Source organism: Eurosta solidaginis, chromosome 2, assembly GCF_040869045.1.
Source record: "Eurosta solidaginis isolate ZX-2024a chromosome 2, ASM4086904v1, whole genome shotgun sequence".
NCBI lineage: Eukaryota > Metazoa > Arthropoda > Insecta > Diptera > Tephritidae > Eurosta > Eurosta solidaginis.
In genome coordinates, this window is record NC_090320.1 from 82,300,579 (window position 1) to 82,323,839 (window position 23,261).

Here is a 23,261-nt window from a genome sequence, read left to right on the forward strand (position 1 = left end):
ATTCTATAAAATATTAAAGCGGATTCATTACCCGTCATCCAGTGAGTTTTACAGCTCAGGATCACGCTCAACTCTCACGGGAATGCTTTGGATCATTGAGAGACTTGAGAAGCAGAGGTCGTGATATTTTCGCGAAACGTGTTAGGCGGATGTCGCCGCTGTTTTTCATTTAACTCATACGGCGAAAGGCTAAGCAGCGACATCTATATTTGAAAATGTAGGTTTATTAAAGGCAGCGTTGCCAAACTAAAGACAAGTAATTAACAAATTATCTGGATTTATCTGGCTCAAATCGTTGTATTTGTATTTGTATTTTATTAAATTTTTTCCTAAGACAACAATTTGAGAAAATTATTTCATAGTGCTAGTCAGAACAGTGACAGAACAAATGCGAAAATTCAAAAAATGTTTCAATAACTTAGAATAAACTATAGATAATTTGTAAAATAAGACTTAATGGTCACAATAAATTTTAAAGAGCTTAGCCTAGGGACGCAGAACAGAAATAAGAATAAAGGGGACATTGCAAGGGTAGGTAGTACAGTAATAATATTAGGTTCTATCCTTTGAGGAAATAGGAGGTGGAAAGAAAAACGGATAGAAGATCAGTAAAGAGAGTCAGTTGAAGAAGGAGAGGTGAGTCAATTAAAGAACAAGATTAATTCTTTTTTGAAATGCAGTGCATTATTTATTTGTTTTATTCTGGCTGGAAGGGAGTTTCAAAGACGGAACGAAGTAACGAAGAATTGGCGTTCAGAAATTAGCATACGGTGTTTAACATGGGCAAGAACCATTGTCTTCATAGAATGAAGAAATTGAAGCCTTCGATATAGGTAATAAGGCTCCTTCGTGCAGATTATCTTATGCAAGGTAATAAGTGTTCTAAACTTTAAAAGATTGTCAAAAGAAATGTCTAGCAACTTTGCAGAATAACAGGAAACGTGATCAAGTCTATTCAGCCCGTAAACGTATCTAGCAATGTTATTGTAGGCAACATTAAGCTTCTTTTTACTCACAGCGTCACAGTTAGAAAATATCTCACAGCCGTAGAGGAGCGTAGGTATTAAGTACGCTTTGGATAAAAATAGTCGAATATATAGCGGAGTGAAATACTGTGTCAACCACAGTGTACGGAGCATACCGTACACTTTTCCTACGGTTCTAAAGATATGGTCTCTCCAGGACAATGTTTTGTTAAAAACTATGCCAAGATTTCTTGCCGTGTCAACATATTCTATAACAGAATTTTCTAACATAATATTGTTTAAGCCATTTGTAGCTAGCGGCTTTCTACGGATAACAATGCACTTCGACTTTCTAGGATTTAGACATAAACCATTCATGGAAGCCCATACACCTATTTGACTAAGGTCTTGATTCAAGTTACTTATACATAAACTCATACAATCGACAGGACAGCACGTATACAATTGAACATCGTCAGCATAGATGTGGACGTCACAATATTTAAGAACACGAGGCAGGTCATTAATGTACAATACATACAACAAAGGACCAAGGATTGACCCTTGGGGTACACCACGAGAAACGTCTAACAAGGTTGACTTTCTATTATCTACACATACTGCCTGCGTTCTGCCGTCTAGATAAGATCTGATTAGGTTGGTTGCATGACTGGAAAAATTAAACATGTTTTCCATCTTTTTACATAGTAGGGTATGGTCAACAGAGTCAAAGGCTTTAGAGTGGTCAAGAAGGGTTAGACGGCCCATACATGACAAAAACCATGCGCAAATATAAAACGACGAAATTTGTGCAAATGAAAATTTTGACATACACGGCTCAAAAACACTGCACAATATTCATTTTTAAAAGAGCGGAACAAATGAAACATGTGTTTTAATTGTTTAAAAAAGGCACTAATTGTATAAAAAATCATTATTTATTTTCCACAGTGCTGGTAATTCACGGTATAAGTCGAAAAACTCGCACCCGAAGCGTTTATTTTCCATTGTTTTTATAAAATATATATTTTAATTGCAAGACCAGCTCAACTCATTGCAGCACTGCGCAATATTCATCTTTCCACTAGCGCAACAAATGAAACATTTGTTCTAATTGTATAAAAAATTATTATGTATTATTGAATTTGTGTGAATTCCTGTTACAAGCTAGAGATGGTCCTTACGCCTTCGATATTAACATTTTTAAGCAATAATTACTGATGTTATATTATCAGGAACCACAGGTAAACTGTGTAAAATTCACCACACATGAAGAAAAAAGCATGTGCAATATTTGCAGCCATGCGTAAATATCAAAATCGTTTTGATTTTAGCGCAGTTCTCTGCGGAAATAGCGCAACCAGTACACACACCAGGCAAATCCTTGTGCAAATTGGTAATTGACACAAAGAAACTTGAGCAGTGTAATTGGCGTATTAGGGAAGCATTTACATGCAAAATTATTTATCTGGCTTAGGATCTTTGCCACCGGATGGTGGCTATTGGTGGCGCTTGTCATATCGCTGTGGTCGTAACCCTATACGATACATTGTTATCGATTAATATTGCCTTATGCGGCAGTTACTCACGAACGTATGTACCAAAAACGTGTCAGCTGACACGACCTATCTTATGAGTGTGCAATGTAAACGAAAACTCACCGACGTGCAACGCCCGTACGTACGTAGCCGGAACGTAGAAATCAAAACAATTTTAATTTTTTCCGTAAGAACGTGTCAGCTGATCGCTCTCTCACTAGACAGAGTTGCCTAGTAAACTTTTGTGCGGTAATTTTTGACCGTTTGCACTTTTATGCAAAAACACATAATTAAAGTTTGAAAAATTGTGAAAATAATTCGAAATAATTATGTACAAGTGCAGATTATAAATATGTAATCTATTTATACTTATTTAATATTTATTCCGGCCTTTTACAATATCAAAAATTAAATTGGAAAAAGTTGATGTTTCCATAAGCATGCATGAAAACTGGCCAATGGCAACAGTGCTTTGTTGTAAACAATACACACACAAATATGTTATGTACATGTACACAGACGCACACATTGATTTCTACGGGTTTGAGAATTCGGTCAAACGTGCTTCGTACGACAAACGTCCGTACGTACGGCACACGTCGGTGGGTAACTGCCGCATTAACCCAAAAAACGTGAAAATTTCATAAAAATGAAGAAAACGCAAAAAATTGCAAACATATTCCACAAAAAATAAGTCTCCTAGTCATAACGTATCCTAAACAATGAATAAAATCTACAAAAAAGTTATTAAATTCACCAACTCAAATATTTTTAGGTTATGGATATGGCGAAAAACCAAAAACCAATTGGTTGGCTATGATACACATTGTGAATCAAACAAAGTGTGAGACAGTGATAGTCAATTACAAATCAGGTGATCCAATCACTTTGTAATTTTGACGTCTATGCAGAAGATATCACACTTAGTTTGATTCACAATGACGATACGATCATGATACAAAAAAGAAGGTAGTTCCACTCAAAAATTTTTGACGTATTTGGGGACTTTTGAAGTTTTAAAATGTTTGTTGTTTTGCTAGAAGCGTTGTCATACCGTTACAATTTAAGGCGAAATTGTGGATTTTCGGGATGGAAATTTCCTTCAGTATGAAAACGCAATGGTCATCTGAGACAATAATAATATGCTATAGCACGATTTATCTACATATATATATATTGAAAATGCAGTAAAACATGTAATTTTATTTAGAAAAAAATGGATAATGATTCATAAATATGTTTTATATACTTACTTTCATGGCAGCCTGACCCTAAATTTGGAAAAAAAATACATGTACATATGTACTCGTAGGTGCGTCTTTATGACCTTTTTATTCAATAAGTTAAATACTTGACAAATATACCATCAAGTTGTGATTTTTCTCATTTTGTTATTTCCATAATAAATGTTAGTTTTTTTGATGTAAATTTAAATGACGAAGACGAAAAAATGTTCTCCCTCTCGCGATGGGGGCAAAATTACGTAACTTTTCGATCAAAACCCATTCTTCCCGGACTTTCATCTCGTCAAATGACAAAACACACAGCTTTTCTTCGGATGGTATATCACATAACTTCATATGCGATAGCATTTGCACTTGCAACCCCGGTTCTACACATAACTTCGACGCCCACCTGCGCAAAGTTGATGTAGATGGTAAGGGAAGAGTTTCTTTCTTTCTTAAAAGTCGATAACAGCGAGGACCTGCAGAATACATGCACATTGCAGATGAGATCTGCTCCAAGTTGCAGCGCGGATATTTTGAATTGTTTTCAAGACTTTTCTCTACATTCATAGTCGACTTGCATTTACTGCGGGGCTCGCTATAAATAAGTATATATATATATATATATTTCATATTTTTAAAGGCAGGTTCAAATATGAGCTGTTTGTGTGCTGATAGAAGTATTATATTTCCGCTTCACCTTCCATGAGATACCATTTGTTGCATCGCATGTTGTTGTCTTGTTTTGCCTTGAAATAATAATGCAAATGTTAAAACATGTGTATGTATATAATTGAAACTGTTCAAAGACTTACCTTTCCATAAACTCAATATACTCATTTAAATATTCTTCCTGTTCGAAAACTTCGCCACAGTCTTGACTGGAAAAGAATGTACACATGTACACTTAACATTTCAAACCATAAAGGAATGTTTTCCTTACCGTTTATTCCGCGGTACTGCACTTTTTGAAACAACAATTTTATTCCCACTATTACTTATGTCCGTTGAACCAAAATGTTCGAAGCAAACGTAAGGACATTTAGGAAGCGTTTCTTCTCTTACTTCACATGCTTCGAGCCATTGTTGTTTTATAAACGGAATTTTTGGGAACTTGAAAAACGAAATAACTTTTTTTTTTGCAGTGGTATTTTGTATTTGCGCATTTCCAAAGCACACAGCTCATTTTAAACAATTAAAATATTTGACTAGTATATGTTGATTTCAAATCCATCAAAATCACAAAAAATTATAACATTTTTCAATCTGGTAACTAGACTTTTATGGAATTGTCATAGTCCCCGCAAAAGTCAAGTGGCTAATGTCACACGAAATGGAACTACCTCCATTTTTTGTATCATGGATACGATTACGACCACGCTTGCCATACCATGTTTTCATTTGGGACCAAAATTCATCGAATAAAGGACGAAATCTCCAAAAAAAGGACCAAATTTCAGAAAAAAGGACCAAATTTTTGTTTTATTTGATTGTGATATAAGCAATTCACAAAAGTGTCGTAGTCGTTGTTAAATATAAAATTTCAGGATGTTTCCATGGTTTCCTATACAAAATTTTAATAAACTTAGCGAATATGGGACTTAATTCAAACTGCGCAAACAAAAACACCACTTTTAGGTATTATATTTTCAAAATTCTAAGATAAGTCTTTGCCTTCACTAACTATACGTTTTGAATGTAGTTTTGCTGGCAAAGTTCTTAGTTCCAGCAATATGTTGTTAAGTGGAAATAAATAAAATATATAGCGCAGTTAGGTTTTAGTAAGAAAAGGCTCAATAATTCGCGTTTTGGTGTAGCCGAACTATGAGCAAACACAGTAAATCATAAATGATGCTTACTTTTTCCCCTGAACGTTGAAACTTCATACCAAAGCCTAGATTTAGTAAGTGGGATTTTTGAAGTGTTACCAAAAATAAAACCAATTAGTTTCATTATTTTGCTTAGTTTTCAATTCAAATCTTAACTCGACGGCCATCGTAATGGCTCCGTAAGTGGAAAGTCCTGCCAAATTTCTTACACGTGCATTTGAGAAAAATTTTCTTAGCTCAACTAATGAAAAAGATCTATCACGAAAAGTGTTTGATAACCGATCGAAATATCTGAATACTAAAACAAGACTTTTTTTCTGATAAGTCCGTGTAATGTGTTTGGCCTTAAACCCATCACTTTTCTTATTAATGCCTCGCCTAAAATATCTCCTATGAAATGCCATTGGTCTGGTACATTTTATTGACTGAACAATTTTTGTGGTAAGATTTCCATATACATAAGTAAATTGACAATTATATGTGTAACGAAAGTATGCTAAATGTTGCGGGCAGAATTGTGAATTTCAACCTCAGTGAAAAAAGAAGAAAAGTACCAAAATCGTGGCTACTGCCTAAGAAGGATCAAAAATTGAAAAAGGGACCAGCGGACTAAATGGGGTTGGAAGGGACCATTTTTGGTCCAAATGGACGCAAAGGAGCAACCGTGATTACGACCTTAAAGCGGAGTCCATTGTGAATGATGACTAAGTGTGATATCTTATCTGTCAACTGCCTGACAGGATGTTCAATATGGCTACTTTTTAGCGTTTTGACAGGGTGTTCAATATGGCGGCGCCTATCTTCAGCGGGTGATAGAAAGAGATACAGAATGAGACAGCGATAGTCAATTACAAATCAGGTGATCCAATCACTTTAGAATTTTAACGTCTATGCAGAAGTTATCACACTTAGTTATCATTCACAATGGCGGAGTCATTGATGCCGTTTGTCGTATCGCTGTAGTCGTATCCCTAACGTAACCATATACGATACATTGTTATCGATTAATGGTGCCTTAACGTAAAAATCGTGAAATTTTCATAAAAATTAATAAAACGCAAAAAATTTTAAACATATTCCACAAAAACTAAGTATGCTAGTCATAACGTATCCAAAACAATGAATAAAATCTACAAAAAGTTATTAAATTCTTACTTACTTACTTAATTGGCGCTTAACCGTCTAAACGGTTATGGCCGTCCAACAAGGCGCGCCAGTCGCTTCTTCGCTCCGCCAACCGGCGCTAATTGGTCACACCAAGGGTGTTTAAATCGTTTTCCATCTGGTCCTTCCAACGGAGTGGGACCGCCCTCTACCTCTGCTTCCATAGGCGGGTTCCGATAGAAACACTTTCTTGGCCGGAGCATCATCTTTCATTCACAAAACGCAAACAATTACAAACATATTCCGCAAAAAATAAGCCTCTTAGTCATAATGTATCCGAAACAATGAATAAAATCTACAAAAAGTTATTAAATTCACCAACTCAAATATTTTTAGGTTATGGATATGACGAGAAACCAAAAACCAATTGGTTGGCTACGATACGGTTACGACCTTAGCGTTGCGATATGGTACCAATAATCGAGTACATTGCTGCCCATAAGGTTGGTCGAATCAGCTGTTATAACGTTACCGATACGGTTACCGATAGTGCACCAATGTCTGCAGCTTTCATGATGGAATTATAGAAGGTGGCGCATTACGCATGTAAACATTAGCTCAGCAGTTTTTTATAGGCAATTTTTAAGTAATTTTCCTTCAGTTCTTGTTTTTTTCTCTATTTCTTTCATTCGCTGAAGTAGTCAGGTGTGACGTAGATGCGCAAAACGAAGCAATTTTGAACTCGTGAATGCACAACCTTCTGTGTGTGATTTGTGTGCAGCTTTAGCGTTACGAATATACATAAGTAAGTTGAAAATTATATGTGTAATGAAAGTATGCTAAATGTTGTGGGCAAAGTTGTGAATTTCAACCTCAGTGAAAAAAGAAGAAAAGTACCAAAATCGTGGCTACTGCCTAAAGAGGACCAAAAATTGAAAAAAGGGACCAGAGGACCAAATTGGGTTGGAAGGGACCATTTTTGGTCCAAATGGACCCAAAGAAGCAACCGTGGTTACGACCTTAAAGCGGAGTCATTGGTGCTTTTTTTCGTATCGCTGTAGTCGTATCCCTGACGTAACCCTATCGGCCCTATGCTGCGCGTAACCGGTAAAATTGTTATCGGCAAACAAAATTACCAAAAGTCGTAACCCCCAAATGTAACCGTTCTGAGCAGATGGTAACGCTGTCATGACGAAGAAACTCACCAGTGTGCATGTTCCACCATAACCAAAAACCAAAACATATGTTTTGCAATCAAAAGAAGAAAAAAGGAAAATGGAAATCAACAAGTAGGTAAATTTTGGTTAATATTTTCTTAAATTCATTATTAATTGTTTGTTTTAATTATAGAAAATATGCACGCACCACTCCGTCCCAGGTGCGATTATATGTGGCGTCATTCCGAGCTCCTGCAGGGTAAAAACTGTCCAACATCGCCAAATAATATTCAAAGGATGTGGGAGGAGCTCACATGTAAATTGAATGCGATGGTGGGGCCATCAAGAACATGTGATACTTGGCGAGAGGTAAGCAAATTGATTTTTATATAACTAAGAGTTTTGTGTTGTTTTGTGTGCCAAATATTTACTCCGGCTACAGAGTGATTGTGCGTTCAAACACGTAGCCGGAGTAATGCAATATGCAGGATTTCTGTGTCAAGTACACATTTTAATGTCCAATAACAAGAAGAGCGCACCTGTGTAATTAAATACTAAAATTCTTATTTATAAGTTATTAACTGTTGAAAGCATGCATGATCGTCACAAACAACAGAATAATACCATACATATCTACATATTACTATAATATTATTGGAAAGGGGTTAAGAACTGATTGTTTGTCTTTATTTATAATTTCAGAGTTTGCGAAACTGGCGAAAACAGTTGCGTTCCCGGGCCCGAAAATTTTCTGCCGAGGAGAAAGACAGGTGGTGGACAAAATCCTGTGGCAGAGCTGACTGACTTCGAGCAGCAAGCGTTAGAGGTGTTTGGGATTGCTGCTGTGGAGGGCCACTCAACCTCACGTCTCGGCTTCCAGGTAAATATATTTGTAATAAACTTGTGTAATACAATAATAACCGCTGGTAGTGTATGTGTGAAATTGTTATGCCCATGTACATATATGCATTTGTTGCATTTTTATTTAAGAATTGAAATATGTTTATATATACTTAAAATATACTACCGATATTGTAGTATTACATTTTTATATTACGAAAAAATGTTTGACGATACTTTTTTTATTAATAGAACGCCAACAATGCCGAAAATGTTCCTCGAACAGCACAAGAATTACTAGTGGAAATTCCACTACCTGCTTTTCCGGAAGATCCGAACGAGTTTGCCTCGTTTTGCTTAGTGGTAAGTGAATCGCTCAGTCGAACTTCCTCACGTCCAGTTACTCCCAATCCCGTGCCACGTAATCCTGCTGCGAGCAATTGTGCGGCGCCGAGTCCTAATACGTCCCGACAAGTTTTGTTGCCAACGTCACGCAACAGAAGGGGCGCTAGGGATGAAATTTTGGAATTGGTGCAACAGGACATGAGGAACAGACGTCATGACCAGTCAAGACTGGCTGAATCCCTAGAAAATTTGGGAAATGGGTTGATGTCGTTGGCTGCGGCAATTCAGGAGATGGTGGCATTGCAAAGACAACACCGGGACTACGCACGTATGATGTCAGCCAATATGCTTTAAGTTTAGCTTAAGAACATTGAATTCCTTTTTTTAAGTATTAAGTAATTTAAGAAATTAAAAAAAAGACTGAATTAATATTAATTTGTTTTATATTATTGAATTTTTATTTCATTTAAACGAATTTCTTTTAATTTTAAATATATCAATCTAGTGCAGTAATTTTTGCTTTTTAAAGAACCAATATCAAATGTGATAAAATTATTGAGAAACTTAAAAACAAACTATTCTGCACTTTTAGCTGTTTAATTTACTTTATAAACAAATGTATATTAGTTTTTAAGTAAGCAATATGGAATGTGATAATGTTACGGTCTGCTGTTATGGTCTACGGTTACGGTCCACTTGGGAGCGTTTTCGTTGGAAGGGTCTAGTGGCTGGGACCTATAAGTTGCGACGAAAAGTATCGAAACAAAAAAAAGTCGGCGATCGCTAGTAAGACAAAACCACGAGTTTTCGGAAAAAAGAAAACGGAAAAGGTTGGTTAGCTGTCTGCAAGAAAAAAAAGAAGATTACGTGCATGTGATGGAACTTATATCTTGGCACTTTTAACATTTTGCGAAAGGGAAATGTCACGCTGGAATAATATAAACTTAAAATAACTTAAGAAGCTGCCTTATTTTAATATAACATAAACTAAACGCGCAGTGCTAGAGAAGTGAAAATAAAAAGTGACCGAGTGACGAAGAAATTTCATTCATATAACTTCAAGGGGCAGCGATTTAGTTTAGCACCCCCCGAGTTCGGGGTTAAACTTGGTATCAAATGAAAGAGGGAGTTTTCCCGATCACAAATATATATAACTTAAAGTGCGCAAACTTATAGTTTACGAGTTATTTGATGTTAAAGTTTGCAAATTTAGCAAATTTCTATAGCACTCTCACTTACAATTTACACATCTTTCAAAACCTTTATGCTCATAAATATCTATATAAATTGGCAACGATACACTTAAATTTCATTTTCGTATATTTCACATATAATTCTTGCATTGTTTTTACTTAATTTAAATGTTTTTATTAAATAAATCGCGCTTTTGTAGCAACATTCACATTTATGTATGTATATATTTTATCGATCACAATACAAAGCTGTGCTGCCACATCAACAAAGAAAAAACAAATATAAATATTAACGTGCCACCTTTCAGTTAATAAAGAAAAAGGCAAATATATATTTTTACTACTATGCGGAAGGACATCACCGTGGCGGTAGCCACGGTTATACCACGCACCCGGACTTGGCATGGCGTAGCCCAGGGTTATTTTAAATAAGCGCGGCCGAAGGCCGCCTACGCGGAAAGGTGTTCTACGCAGAATTACTGTGCATGGCGCAGCCGGTGTTGGATCGGCTAACATAACAATAAACATAAGAGTTATAAGGTAATATGCGGAAGGACATCACCGTGGCGGTAGCCACGGTTATACCACACACCCGTACTTGGCATGGCGTAGCCCAGGGTTATTTTAAATAAGCGCGGCCGAAGGCCGCCTACGCGGAAAGGTGTTCTACGCAGAATTACTGTGCATGGCGCAGCCGGTGTTGGATCGGCTAACATAACAATAAACATAAGAGTTATAAGGTAATATGCGGAAGGACATCACAGTGGCGGTAGCCACGGTTATACCACACACCCGGACTTGGCATGGCGTAGCCCAGGGTTATTTTAAATAAGCCCGGCCGAAGGCCGCCTACGCGGAAAGGTGTTCTACGCAGAATTACTGTGCATGGCGCAGCCGGTGTTGGATCGGATAACATAACAATAAACATAAGAGTTATAAGGTAATATGCGGAATGACATCACCGTGGCGGTAGCCACGGTTATACCACGCACCCGGACTTGGCATGGCGTAGCCCAGGGTTATTTTAAATAAGCGCGGCCGAAGGCCGCCTACGCGGAAAGGTGTTCTACGCAGAATTACTGTGCATGGCGCAGCCGGTGTTGGATCGGCTAACATAACAATAAACATAAGAGTTATAAGGTAATATGCGGAAGGACATCACCGTGGCGGTAGCCACGGTTATACCACACACCCGGACTTGGCATTGCGTAGCCCAGGGTTATTTTAAATAAGCGCGGCCGAAGGCCGCCTACGCGGAAAGGTGTTCTACGCAGAATTACTGTGCATGGCGCAGCCGTTGTTGGATCGGCTAACATAACAATAAACATAAGAGTTATAAGGTAATATGCGGAAGGACATCACCGTGGCGGTAGCCACGGTTATACCACGCACCCGGACTTGGCATGGCGTAGCCCAGGGTTATTTTAAATAAGCGCGGCCGAAGGCCGCCTACGCGGAAAGGTGTTCTACGCAGAATTACTGTGCATGGCGCAGCCGGTGTTGGATCGGCTAACATAACAATAAACATAAGAGTTATAAGGTTATATGCGGAAGGACATCACCGTGGCGGTAGCCACGGTTATACCACACACCCGGACTTGGCATGGCGTAGCCCAGGGTTATTTTAAATAAGCGCGGCCGAAGGCTGCCTACGCGGGAAGGTGTTCTACGCAGAATTACTGTGCATGGCGCAGCCGGTGTTGGATCGGCTAACATAACAATAAACATAAGAGTTATAAGGTAATATGCGGAAGGACATCACCGTGGCGGTAGCCACGGTTATACCACGCACCCGGACTTGGCATGGCGTAGCCCAGGGTTATTTTAAATAAGCGCGGCCGAAGGCCGCCTATGCGGAAAGGTGTTCTACGCAGAATTACTGTGCATGGCGCAGCCGGTGTTGGATCGGCTAACATAACAATAAACATAAGAGTTATAAGGTAATATGCGGAAGGACATCACCGTCGCGGTAGCCACGGTTATACCACACACCCGGACGTGGCATGGCGTAGCCCAGGGTTATCTTAAATAAGCGCGGCCGAAGGCCGCCTACGCGGAAAGGTGTTCTACGCAGAATTACTGTGCATGGCGCAGCCGGTGTTGGATCGGCTAACATAACAATAAACATAAGAGTTATAAGGTAATATGCGGAAGGACATCACCGTGGCGGTAGCCACGGTTATACCACACACCCGGACTTGGCATGGCGTAGCCCAGGGTTATTTTAAATAAGCGCGGCCGAAGGCCGCCTACGCGGAAAGGTGTTCTACGCAGAATTACTGTGCATGGCGCAGCCGGTGTTGGATCGGATAACATAACAATAAACATAAGAGTTATAAGGTAATATGCGGAATGACATCACCGTGGCGGTAGCCACGGTTATACCACGCACCCGGACTTGGCATGGCGTAGCCCAGGGTTATTTTAAATAAGCGCGGCCGAAGGCCACCTACGCGGAAAGGTGTTCTACGCAGAATTACTGTGCATGGCGCTGCCGGTGTTGGATCGGCTAACATAACAATAAACATAAGAGTTATAAGGTAATATGCGGAAGGACATCACCGTGGCGGTAGCCACGGTTATACCACACACCCGGACTTGGCATTGCGTAGCCCAGGGTTATTTTAAATAAGCGCGGCCGAAGGCCGCCTACGCGGAAAGGTGTTCTACGCAGAATTACTGTGCATGGCGCAGCCGTTGTTGGATCGGCTAACATAACAATAAACATAAGAGTTATAAGGTAATATGCGGAAGGACATCACCGTGGCGGTAGCCACGGTTATACCACGCACCCGGACTTGGCATGGCGTAGCCCAGGGTTATTTTAAATAAGCGCGGCCGAAGGCCGCCTACGCGGAAAGGTGTTCTACGCAGAATTACTGTGCATGGCGCAGCCGGTGTTGGATCGGCTAACATAACAATAAACATAAGAGTTATAAGGTAATATGCGGAGGACATCACCGTGGCGGTAGCCACGGTTATACCACACACCCGGACTTGGCATGGCGTAGCCCAGGGTTATTTTAAATAAGCGCGGCCGAAGGCCGCCTACGCGGAAAGGTGTTCTACGCAGAATTACTGTGCATGGCGCAGCCGTTGTTGGATCGGCTAACATAACAATAAACATAAGAGTTATAAGGTAATATCAGCTCGTTCACGAATGCAAAAAAGAGCTTTTTCAAATTTTTGGTAAATAAAGACTAGAAAAGTTAAAGATATATATACATCAGATGAAAGATATCTTTATAAATTATTTTTCGATTCTGCACTTGTTCCGTTTTTTAGATGTGGCAGCACAGCTTTGTAATGTCATCAATAAAATATATATATACATAAATGTGAATGTTGCTACAAAAGCGCGATTGATTTAATAAAAACTTTTATATTAAGTAAAAACAATACAAGAATTATATGTGAAATATACTATAATGAAATTTAAGTGTATCGTTGCCAATTTATATAGATATTTATGTGCATAAAGGTTTTGAAAGATGTGTAAATTGTAACTGAAAGTGCTATAGAAATTTGCTAAATTTGCAAATAACTCGTAAACTATAAGTCTGCGCACTTTAAGTTATATATATTTGTGATCGGGAGAACTCCCTCTTTCTAATCTAAAATTTTCCCCTTCAAGGGAGTTTACGAAGGCGATGGTTAAGAGCCTTCGTTTGGACAGAAAAAGATTTGCTTTAGGGAATAAGAAATCCTCAAATAACAAGGAAATATTGAGTCCTCGGCTTGCATGCAAGTTAATAAAACTCTTTTTAACTTTTTATTAATATTAATTAAATTTATTAATAAAATATAATGGTGTCGCTACTTTTCGTTGTACGACCTTCGTAATTCAATTGCCACAATATTCTGATTAGAAAAACCAACCAACAAGAATAATCATACCGCTTACTCAATCTCCGCTGTTATCCGCAACTGTAGTTACTTATTCAATTCCAATAAGAATCCGGTGATCGTTTACTTGCTTTACCAGAGTAACTCAGAAGTTAAGTTCTCTGACTCTGCTCAGCATACCAGTCAAACAACTCTCTCACTTGTTAACCGCGAATGTTAAACTTCATTATTAGCTTAAGAATGAAGTAACTGCTAGCTGGCTCTAGGTTGTCTCCCAGCAATCAACTTACTCTTGCTTTGAAAGTGTTGGTGATGCCGTTAGGTGTTAATGGGTACATTAATGAGGAGAAATAATTACGAGGGTGGCTGCTGGACTATTGTGGCTTAACTCCTCCCTTTATTAAAGAGGGACGACCTCGGTCCTGGATATCTTGTGTGTTGATTTGTCTTTACTATAATATATTTATTGGAACATAGTTAAATTGTGTTGCAAAATTTAAATCCTCAATCTGATAGGACATCTTGTCTCCAATGCGTATGAGGGAGTAGCAGTTCAATCTGGCCAATAAAACTGAATGCAGAGTAATAATTTACGATGCAGCTAACAAAGTTTCCTACGTCACGCCGTAAGATCTCTTAATGATATACCCGTATGCATTGAGTATATTGCTTTAAATCATAAGTGAGTGGAGTAAGCGGTAGAGGTTTCATACAATTTTTCTTACTTACTAGATTACATATCGCTTACACTATTTGTTGAAAAACTGAATTGTTGAGTACCAAATGTGTACTAAACATTTTTAAATGAAATACTAAACGATTTTTAAATGAAACAAAAATGTGAAATGCTCAGCTTAGTGCCGTTGATTTGAAATTCTCTTTATGGCTTTAGACCGGATAAAGCACACTTATCTTAATAATTTAGTAATAAAGACAAATTTTGTGTTTCTGATTCAGGTAAAAGTTATACCTATTTCAAATTATCTTTGTGAACCACACTCCCTTTGATAAGAACTGTTATTCCCAAGTCTTTTTGTATTATCTGCTCATCGTAAAGGGGGGTTAATTTATTACCAAGTCTGGTGTTTCTTTTTACCAGTACCTTGTCGCCTGCACGAAATTTACGTTCTATTCTTTTTTTGTTATGAGTATTTAGCTCTAGTTGCTGTGCGTGCCTTAAACGTGTCGGTATTTCCGTGCTTATATTTGTATTTTCGGTCAAAGGTCGAAATATATCAATTGGCCTTTGGTTGGTTACCGAATGAATTGTTTTGTTGTATTCGATAGTCGCCAATAAAATTAAATCCCGCGTGTCCTCAATGCTTCTTTCCAATTTAATGCATCTAGCAATCTCTATCAATGTGCTGAAGAACCGTTCCACCTGCCCGTTAGATGCACTGTGTAGGAGTAGATCATTAAAAATTTCAATGCCAAAACTGTTGGCAAGGAGATATCTGACATTATTGGAATTAAATGACTTATCATTATCACAACAAATGGTTTTAGCATTAGGGAATATGTTCAAAAGTTGCATGAGCTGGGGCTTTATGTCTACAATAGTTCTAGATTGTACAGTTTGCACAACTGCAAATTTGGAAAATTTGTCCAAACATGTTAAAAAAAAATTTGAATCCGTTGAAAATATATCAATGTGCAATATTTCTCCTAAATATGAGGGAATTGGTGTTTCAGCTATTTTATGCCTTTGGTGATGTCTATTATATTTTGATTTTGAACAGATTTTGCAGTTGCCTACCGCTTCTTTTGCTTTCTTTTCCAGTTTTGGAAAAAAGTAATCGTTTAAAATTTGTTTTACATTTTCTTGTGCTGCGCGGTGAGCATGATTATGTTCTGTAATTATTATTTCCATCTGATCATTTAAGTCAAAGATATCAGTCACAAATTTCTTAGCATATCTAAACTTGGTATTTGGAAATAATTGTACAAGATCATGTTGGATATGGGCTAGAATAGGCAAGCTGCAATGAAGTGTATTAACTACGTTTGTGTTTACAAGGTCTTGAATAATTCCTAACAGAGTGTTTTGGTCACAAAATTGAATAACATGTCTTGTCCTATTTCCAAATACAATAAAAGTTCGTTTAGATGGGTTCTCAGCTTCTTCAATAACAATCTGGTTTTTGAAACAGTTTATGGGTTTTTCGACTGCCTGTATGGTATACGTTAAAGACCGTTCACTATGAATTGTTGCACAATCGGAATTCGACTACTGTTCCACGAAGTTAACCTGCTGTCGCGACAAAGCATCTGCGACATTGTTCTCCTTTCCTGGTTTGTAGTGCAATTTTGCGTTATGCTCATCAATAAATGCCCTCCAACGCTTGAGTTTTGCATTCGAGTTTCTATCGGAAACTGCAAATGTTAGCGTTTGGTGGTCTGTGAATATGTTCAAGTGCTTTACACCATAGAGATAGTTTCTGAGCTTTTTTAATGCCCATACTATAGCCAGGAGCTCCCTTTCGTTTGTTGCAAAATTAAGCTCATTAACTTTCAAGGTTCTAGATATCATGGTGATTGGCCTGCCATCCTGAGACAAAACAGCACCCAGACCATGGTTAGAGGCATCGGTTGTCAAATCAAAAGGTTTTTTGAAATCGGGGTAGGCGAGCATTACATCTTCGGATATTAAAACACGTTTCAAAGTATCAAAAGCTTGGTATTGCATTGAATCTAATGTTATTTTTACTTTCTTCGACTTTGTAATTATGCTGGAAATGTGGATACTTATGGGTATTCAAATATTCCGACTGACTGTTGTTGTTTTCAAGAGACCTTCTGTCAGAAAGTTGGCTTCTGCTATTATCATCAAAGCGCTTCGAAAAAAGTGTCGCGAAGGTGTAGCGTTCATGATTCGCTTTTAGCTCCTGAGCAAGTGCCAAAGCAGACGGCAAGTCAGTTGGCCTTGTAGAAAATAAAATGTCACAAAGGGGTTTTCTGAGGCCAGAAATAAAAACCCGTAACGCATCCGTTCTGTATTTCTCATTTATGGAGTTCGCTAAATTGCCCTCGTAGGTCATTATGGTTTTATTCGTAAGAAGTGTGAGCTTTCTCTCCACTTCATCATAAAATTGTATAACTGTCAAATTCCCCTGCCGTAGAGTACTAAGCTCCTGCTCAATCACATAAATTGGCCGTTTATCTGCATAGGTAAAATCTAGCCTAGCTATTATGGCCTTGAAATTTAGCACAGTATTGAATGAAGCTAGAACATTGTCTGCCGGACCCCAAATTTTGTTCCGAATTATTGCCACCGCTTGGTAATGCTTTGCGCTTCCCTCATACCTCTCATAGAGTTTGTAGGCCGTGTGCGCAGCCTGCCTCCATGAAATGTAATGCTCTTGTTTGCCGTCAAACTCGGGTAGCGATTTGACAAGGTCAAGGGTTTCGTCACATTGTACATTTCCTACAATTCAAACCTCTTCAAATGGTTCTACGTTTTCAGACGATGTAGTAGCAAACTTTTTTGTGATTTGTTCTAATTTTTTATCAAAATCTTCTTGCTGTAATTTTAGTGCAGCCGAAATCGCTGCAGTAACTATAGCCGTCAACTCATTAGGGTTCATACTTACTTCGCTTTCGTCCTCTAAGTCTAACGTGTCAAAAAGGTTAGCTAATTCAAGGTCGCACATAAATTTTAGGTATAACACGCGGTTTTAAAAGGGATTCTTTTGCATAAACGAATGTTTAACAAGTTTAAAAGAAAAAAACTGGGAAAACAGTTCAAGAAGGGAAAAATCAATAAAAATTCACAAATGCATGTATTGAAATAGGCTAATGGTTTTTTAATTATTTTAGTATTTCGTAAAATAACTGAGCATATCACTTACATATATAATATCCTTTTTTAAATTAATTGTTCTTTGTTTGTTAATGTCGTACTCATTTAAACGTGATATTTTATGTGAGTAGTTACTATGCCCTTTAGATATCAACCAACGTTACACCGTTCAATCTCAGGTTAAAGTGCTGTACTCCATCGATTTTTTTGCAGTAGCACAAAAATATGTAGTAATAATTTCCGTTGTTTAAGTTTTGTTCTTCAATATTGTATTTGGTGGACGTGTTGATTAATTAACCACCGTTGCCTGGCGGTTCTATTAAGTCCCTTTTTCCAATGTCAGCAAAGGTCAGCATCTATTATTTCAATTAAGTTTTGCAGCGTTCAGTCAAATTAATAAGTTTTTGGATACTTTTTTTTTACGATAATGTTAATTTCAATTATTCATAAACTTCCCGAGCCCCACGCTTGGGCGCCAGTTAATAAAACTCTTTTTAACTTTTTATTAATATTAATTAAATTTATTAATAAAATATAATGGTGTCGCTACTTTTCGTTGTACAACCTTCGTAATCCAATTGCCACAATATTCTGATTAGAAAAACGAACCAACAAGAATAATCATACCGCTTACTCAATCTCCGCTGTTATCCGCAACTGTAGTTACTTATTCAATTCCAATAAGAATCCGGTGATCGTTTACTTGCTCTACCAGAGTAAAGGCTCCATTACTGATACTTAGCATAGGCTTGACTTGGCTTGCGAACTGTCACTTACAGTTCTGTTAAATGAACATTGCATGTTACTGATTACTCAAAACTTAACTTGACTTAGAAGTCTGTTGAATTTTGATGTTCTATGTAAGTTCTAAGTGACGTTTACATTTTGAGATGCCATTTGTTTGTTTCCATTTCATTTTGACATTTTGTCATACAAATTGACATTTATTTAAAAATAAATTTCAACGCTGATTATGATGCCAGATTTTATGCGCCAAGTGGAGTATAATCGTGGCTAAGTTGCCAAGTTTACGCCAAGTCAAGTCAAGTCTATGCTAAGTATCAGTAATGGGGGCTTAACTCAGAAGTTAAGTTCTCTGACTCTGCTCAGCATACCAGTCAAACAACTCTCTCACTTTTTAACCGCGAATGTTAAACTTGATTATTAGCTTAAGAATGAAGTAGCTGCTAGCTGGCTCTAGGTTGTCTCCCAGCAATCAACTTACTCTTGCTTTGCAAGTGTTGGTGATGCCGTTAGGTGTTAATGGGTACATTAATGAGGAGAAATAATTACGAGGGTGGCTGCTGGACTATTGTGGCTTAACTCTTCCCTTTCTTAAAGAGGGACGTCCTCGGTCCTGGATATCTTGTGTGTTGATTTGTCTTTACTATAATATATTTATTGGAACATAGTTAAATTGTGTTGCAAAATTTAAATCCTCAATCTGATAGGACATCTTGTCTCCAATGCGTATGAGGGAGTAGCAGTTCAATCTGGCCAATAAAACTGAATGCAGAGTAATAATTTACGATGCAGCTAACAAAGTTTCCTACGTCACGCCGTAAGATCTCTTAATGATATACCCGTATGCATTGAGTATATTGCTTTAAATCATAAGTGAGTGGAGTAAGCGGTAGAGGTTTCATACAATTTTTCTTACTTACTAGATTACATATCGCTTACACTATTTGTTGAAAAACTGAATTGTTGAGTACCAAATGTGTATTAAACATTTTTAAATGAAATACTAAACGATTTTTAAATGAAACAAAAATGTGAAATGCTCAGCTTAGTGCCGTTGATTTGAAATTCTCTTTATGGCTTTAGACCGGATAAAGCACACTTATCTTAATAATTTAGTAATAAAGACAAATTTTGTGTTTCTGATTCAGGTAAAAGTTATACCTATTTCAAATTATCTTTGTGAACCAGCCTCCCTTTGATAAGAACTGTTATTCCCAAGTCTTTTTCTATTATCTGCTCATCGTAAAGGGGGGTTAATTTATTACCAAGTCTGGTGTTTCTTTTTACCAGTACCTTGTCGCCTGCACGAAATTTACGTTCTATTCTTTTTTTGTTATGAGTATTTAGCTCTAGTTGCTGTGCGTGCCTTAAACGTGTCGGTATTTCCGTGCTTATATTTGTATTTTCGGTCAAAGGTCGAAATATATCAATTGGCCTTTGGTTGGTTACCGAATGAATTGTTTTGTTGTATTCGATAGTCGCCAATAAAATTAAATCCCGCGTGTCCTCAATGCTCCTTTCCAATTTAATGCGTCTAGCAATCTCTATCAATGTGCTGAAGAACTGTTCCACCTGCCCGTTAGATGCACTGTGTAGGGGTGGATCATTAAAAATTTCAATGCCAAAACTGTTGGCAAGGAGATATCTGACATTATTGGAATTAAATGACTTCTCATTATCACAACAAATGGTTTTAGCATTAGGGAATATGTTCAAAAGTTGCATGAGCTGGGGCTTTATGTCTACAATAGTTCTAGATTGTACAGTTTGCACAACTGCAAATTTGGAAAATTTGTCCAAACATGTTAAAAAAAAATTTGAATCCGTTGAAAATATATCAATGTGCAATATTTCTCCTAAATATGAGGGAATTGGTGTTTCAGCTATTTTATGCCTTTGGTGATGTCTATTATATTTTGATTTTGAACAGATTTTGCAGTTGCCTACCGCTTGTTTTGCTTTCTTTTCCAGTTTTGGAAAAAAGTAATCGTTTAAAATTTGTTTTACATTTTCTTGTGCTGCGCGGTGAGCATGATTATGTTCTGTAATTATTATTTCCATCTGATCATTTAAGTCAAAGATATCAGTCACAAATTTCTTAGCATATTTAAACTTGGTATTTGGAAATAATTGTACAAGATCATGTTGGATATGGGCTAGAATAGGCAAGCTGCAATGAAGTGTATTAACTACGTTTGTGTTTACAAGGTCTTGAATAATTCCTAACAGAGTGTTTTGGTCACAAAATTGAATAACATGTCTTGTCCTATTTCCAAATACAATAAAAGTTCGTTTAGATGGGTTCTCAGCTTCTTCAATAACAATCTGGTTTTTGAAACAGTTTATGGGTTTTCCGACTGCCTGTATGGTATACGTTAAAGACCGTTCACTATGAATTGTTGCACAATCGGAATTCGACTCCTGTTCCACCAAGTTAACCTGCTGTCGCGACAAAGCATCTGCGACATTGTTCTCCTTTCCTGGTTTGCAGTGCAATTTTGCGTTATGCTCATCAATAAATGCCATCCAACGCTTGAGTTTTGCATTCGAGTTTCTATCGGAAACTGCAAATGTTAGCGGTTGGTGGTCTGTGAATATGTTCAAGTGCTTTACACCATAGAGATAGTTTCTGAGATTTTTTAATGCCCATACTATAGCCAGGAGCTCCCTTTCGTTTGTTGCAAAATTAAGCTCATTACCTTTCAAGGTTCTAGATATCATGGTGATTGGCCTGCCATCCTGAGACAAAACAGCACCCAGACCATGGTGATTGGCCTGCCATCCTGAGACAAAACAGCACCCAGACCATGGTTAGAGGCATCGGTTGTCAAATCAAAAGGTTTTTTGAAATCGGGGTAGGCGAGCATTACATCTTCGGATATTAAAACACGTTTCAAAGTATCAAAAGCTTGGTATTGCATTGAATCTAATGTTATTTTTACTTTTTTCGACTGATTAGCGCTGACTTTTCCATTCTCACCTTTCAGAATGTCGGTCAAAGGTTTGGCTATGCTGGCAAAGTCTTTGATGAAGCATCTATAATAGCTTGCCAGTCCCAAAAATGATCTTAGAGAGTATACATTTTCGGGGGCTGGGAAGTTTAGCATTGTATGTACCTTGTCTGGGCACGTTTTAATACCTCCTCTTGAAACGATAAACCCGAGATACTCGATTTAGTTTTTAATGAACTGAGACTTTTCTACTGATACCCTCATATTAGCATCATATAAGCTCTTTAAAACCCAGTTTACGTCCTCAATATGTTGCTCCTTTGTTTGCGAAAATATTATGACGTCGTCTTCGTAAACATAACAGCTTTTGCCTATTTGTTCACGTAGCACGTCGTCTATGGCCCTCTGGAATATGATAGGGGCGTTTTTTAAACCGAATGGCAGTCTGCAAAATTCATATTTCCCATTGCTCACGGAAAATGCTGTTTTCTCCCTATCTCGCTCTGCGAGTTCGATTTGGTGAAAGCCCGATTTTAAGTCAAGTTTTGAAAAATATTGCGACTGACCCATGTTAGACAAGATCGATGTTACATTAGGTATTGGATACTTGTCATCGATGGTAACTTCGTTTAACTTTCGGAAATCTACCACCAAGCGTTTTTTCCTGTTCCCTAACTCATCGAAGCCTTTTTTGTCTACCACCCAAATTGGATTATTATAGGGAGATCTAGAGGGTCAAATAATGCCATATGCAAAAGTTCTTTTATTTCCTTTTTCACAAAATCTGCTACGCCTAAAGGATAAGGGTATAACTTGGAGTATATGGGCTCTTCGTGTTTTGTACGAATGGTTGCGACTATATTAGTGTTATATGGTAAAGACTCATTTGGATCAGCAAACGCGTTTGATCGTTTACGTATCATTTTTAAAAACTCAGTTTTCACTGCGAGCGGTACGCTTTCATGTTTAATTTGTATAATATTTATGTTTTCACATTCCGTAAATAATAACTTTTCTATACCAAAGTCGTGGGTAACAATGCCTTTTTTCAGGTCCACAATGGCATTAACCTGCGTTAGCAAGTCAAGCCCAATTATCGCATCAAAGTTTATTAAAGTTGACAAAATAACAAAATCAAAACTTATTCCAAATAAATGTACTTTACATTTTTCACTTACTTTAGTTTCGCCATGAATTGACTTAACTAAAAATGGTTTGGCTAAAGGTACGATTCCTTTTGGCTCCTTAAAGGGCCTTATATAACTTTTTGAAGCCCCTGTATCTATTAACATTTTTATAATTCTTTTCTCATCTCCTATTGTTCTGCTAACCCAAGGCAGCAGTGAACTTTCCCTAAAAAATTTATCTCTTCCTCAATATCCACGACTTCGCTCTTTACTAAGTCGTTGTAAGAAATTTTATTAGCCCTATCTTGGGTAATATGGTTAATTCTTTGCATTTTGGCCCGGTATTTCTCTCAAAATCAGAGCGACGCTTAGTTTGTTGTCCTAGGTTACCAGTATTTTGAGGAAATTGTCTTTGCCTAGACCCTTGAAAATTATTGGCTTTGGTTTGATCTAAGGTATCGTTCGGCGAATTTTTGAGCTCAAAGTTTGATGGACGACGAAAGCGAGACGTTGACGGATCTATTTCCATTGGTTCAGGTCTTTCCTTTTGAGTAAAAATACGTTTCTGTTGCCTATTGTAATTATGCTGGAAATGTG

The 23,261-nt window shown here is 37.6% G+C and overlaps 1 protein-coding gene across 3 annotated transcripts in view; it reads left to right on the forward strand.

Annotated features, from left to right (window-relative positions):
- Positions 1-8,245: 8,245 nt before the first annotated feature.
- LOC137240039 (uncharacterized) overlaps positions 8,246-23,261 on the forward strand; it is a 68,135-nt gene continuing 53,119 nt past the window's right edge. For 2 of the 3 annotated variants that reach the window (XM_067765936.1, XM_067765938.1), the window contains exons 1-3: positions 8,246-8,362; positions 8,522-8,699; positions 8,912-10,026. In XM_067765936.1, coding sequence (XP_067622037.1) covers positions 8,295-8,362; positions 8,522-8,699; positions 8,912-9,358 — 693 coding nt within the window. In that variant the 5' untranslated portion in view covers positions 8,246-8,294 and the 3' untranslated portion in view covers positions 9,359-10,026. Of the gene's footprint in view, positions 8,363-8,521; positions 8,700-8,911; positions 10,103-23,261 lie in introns of those variants that run through there. The other variant, XM_067765937.1, reaches the window with a different exon arrangement.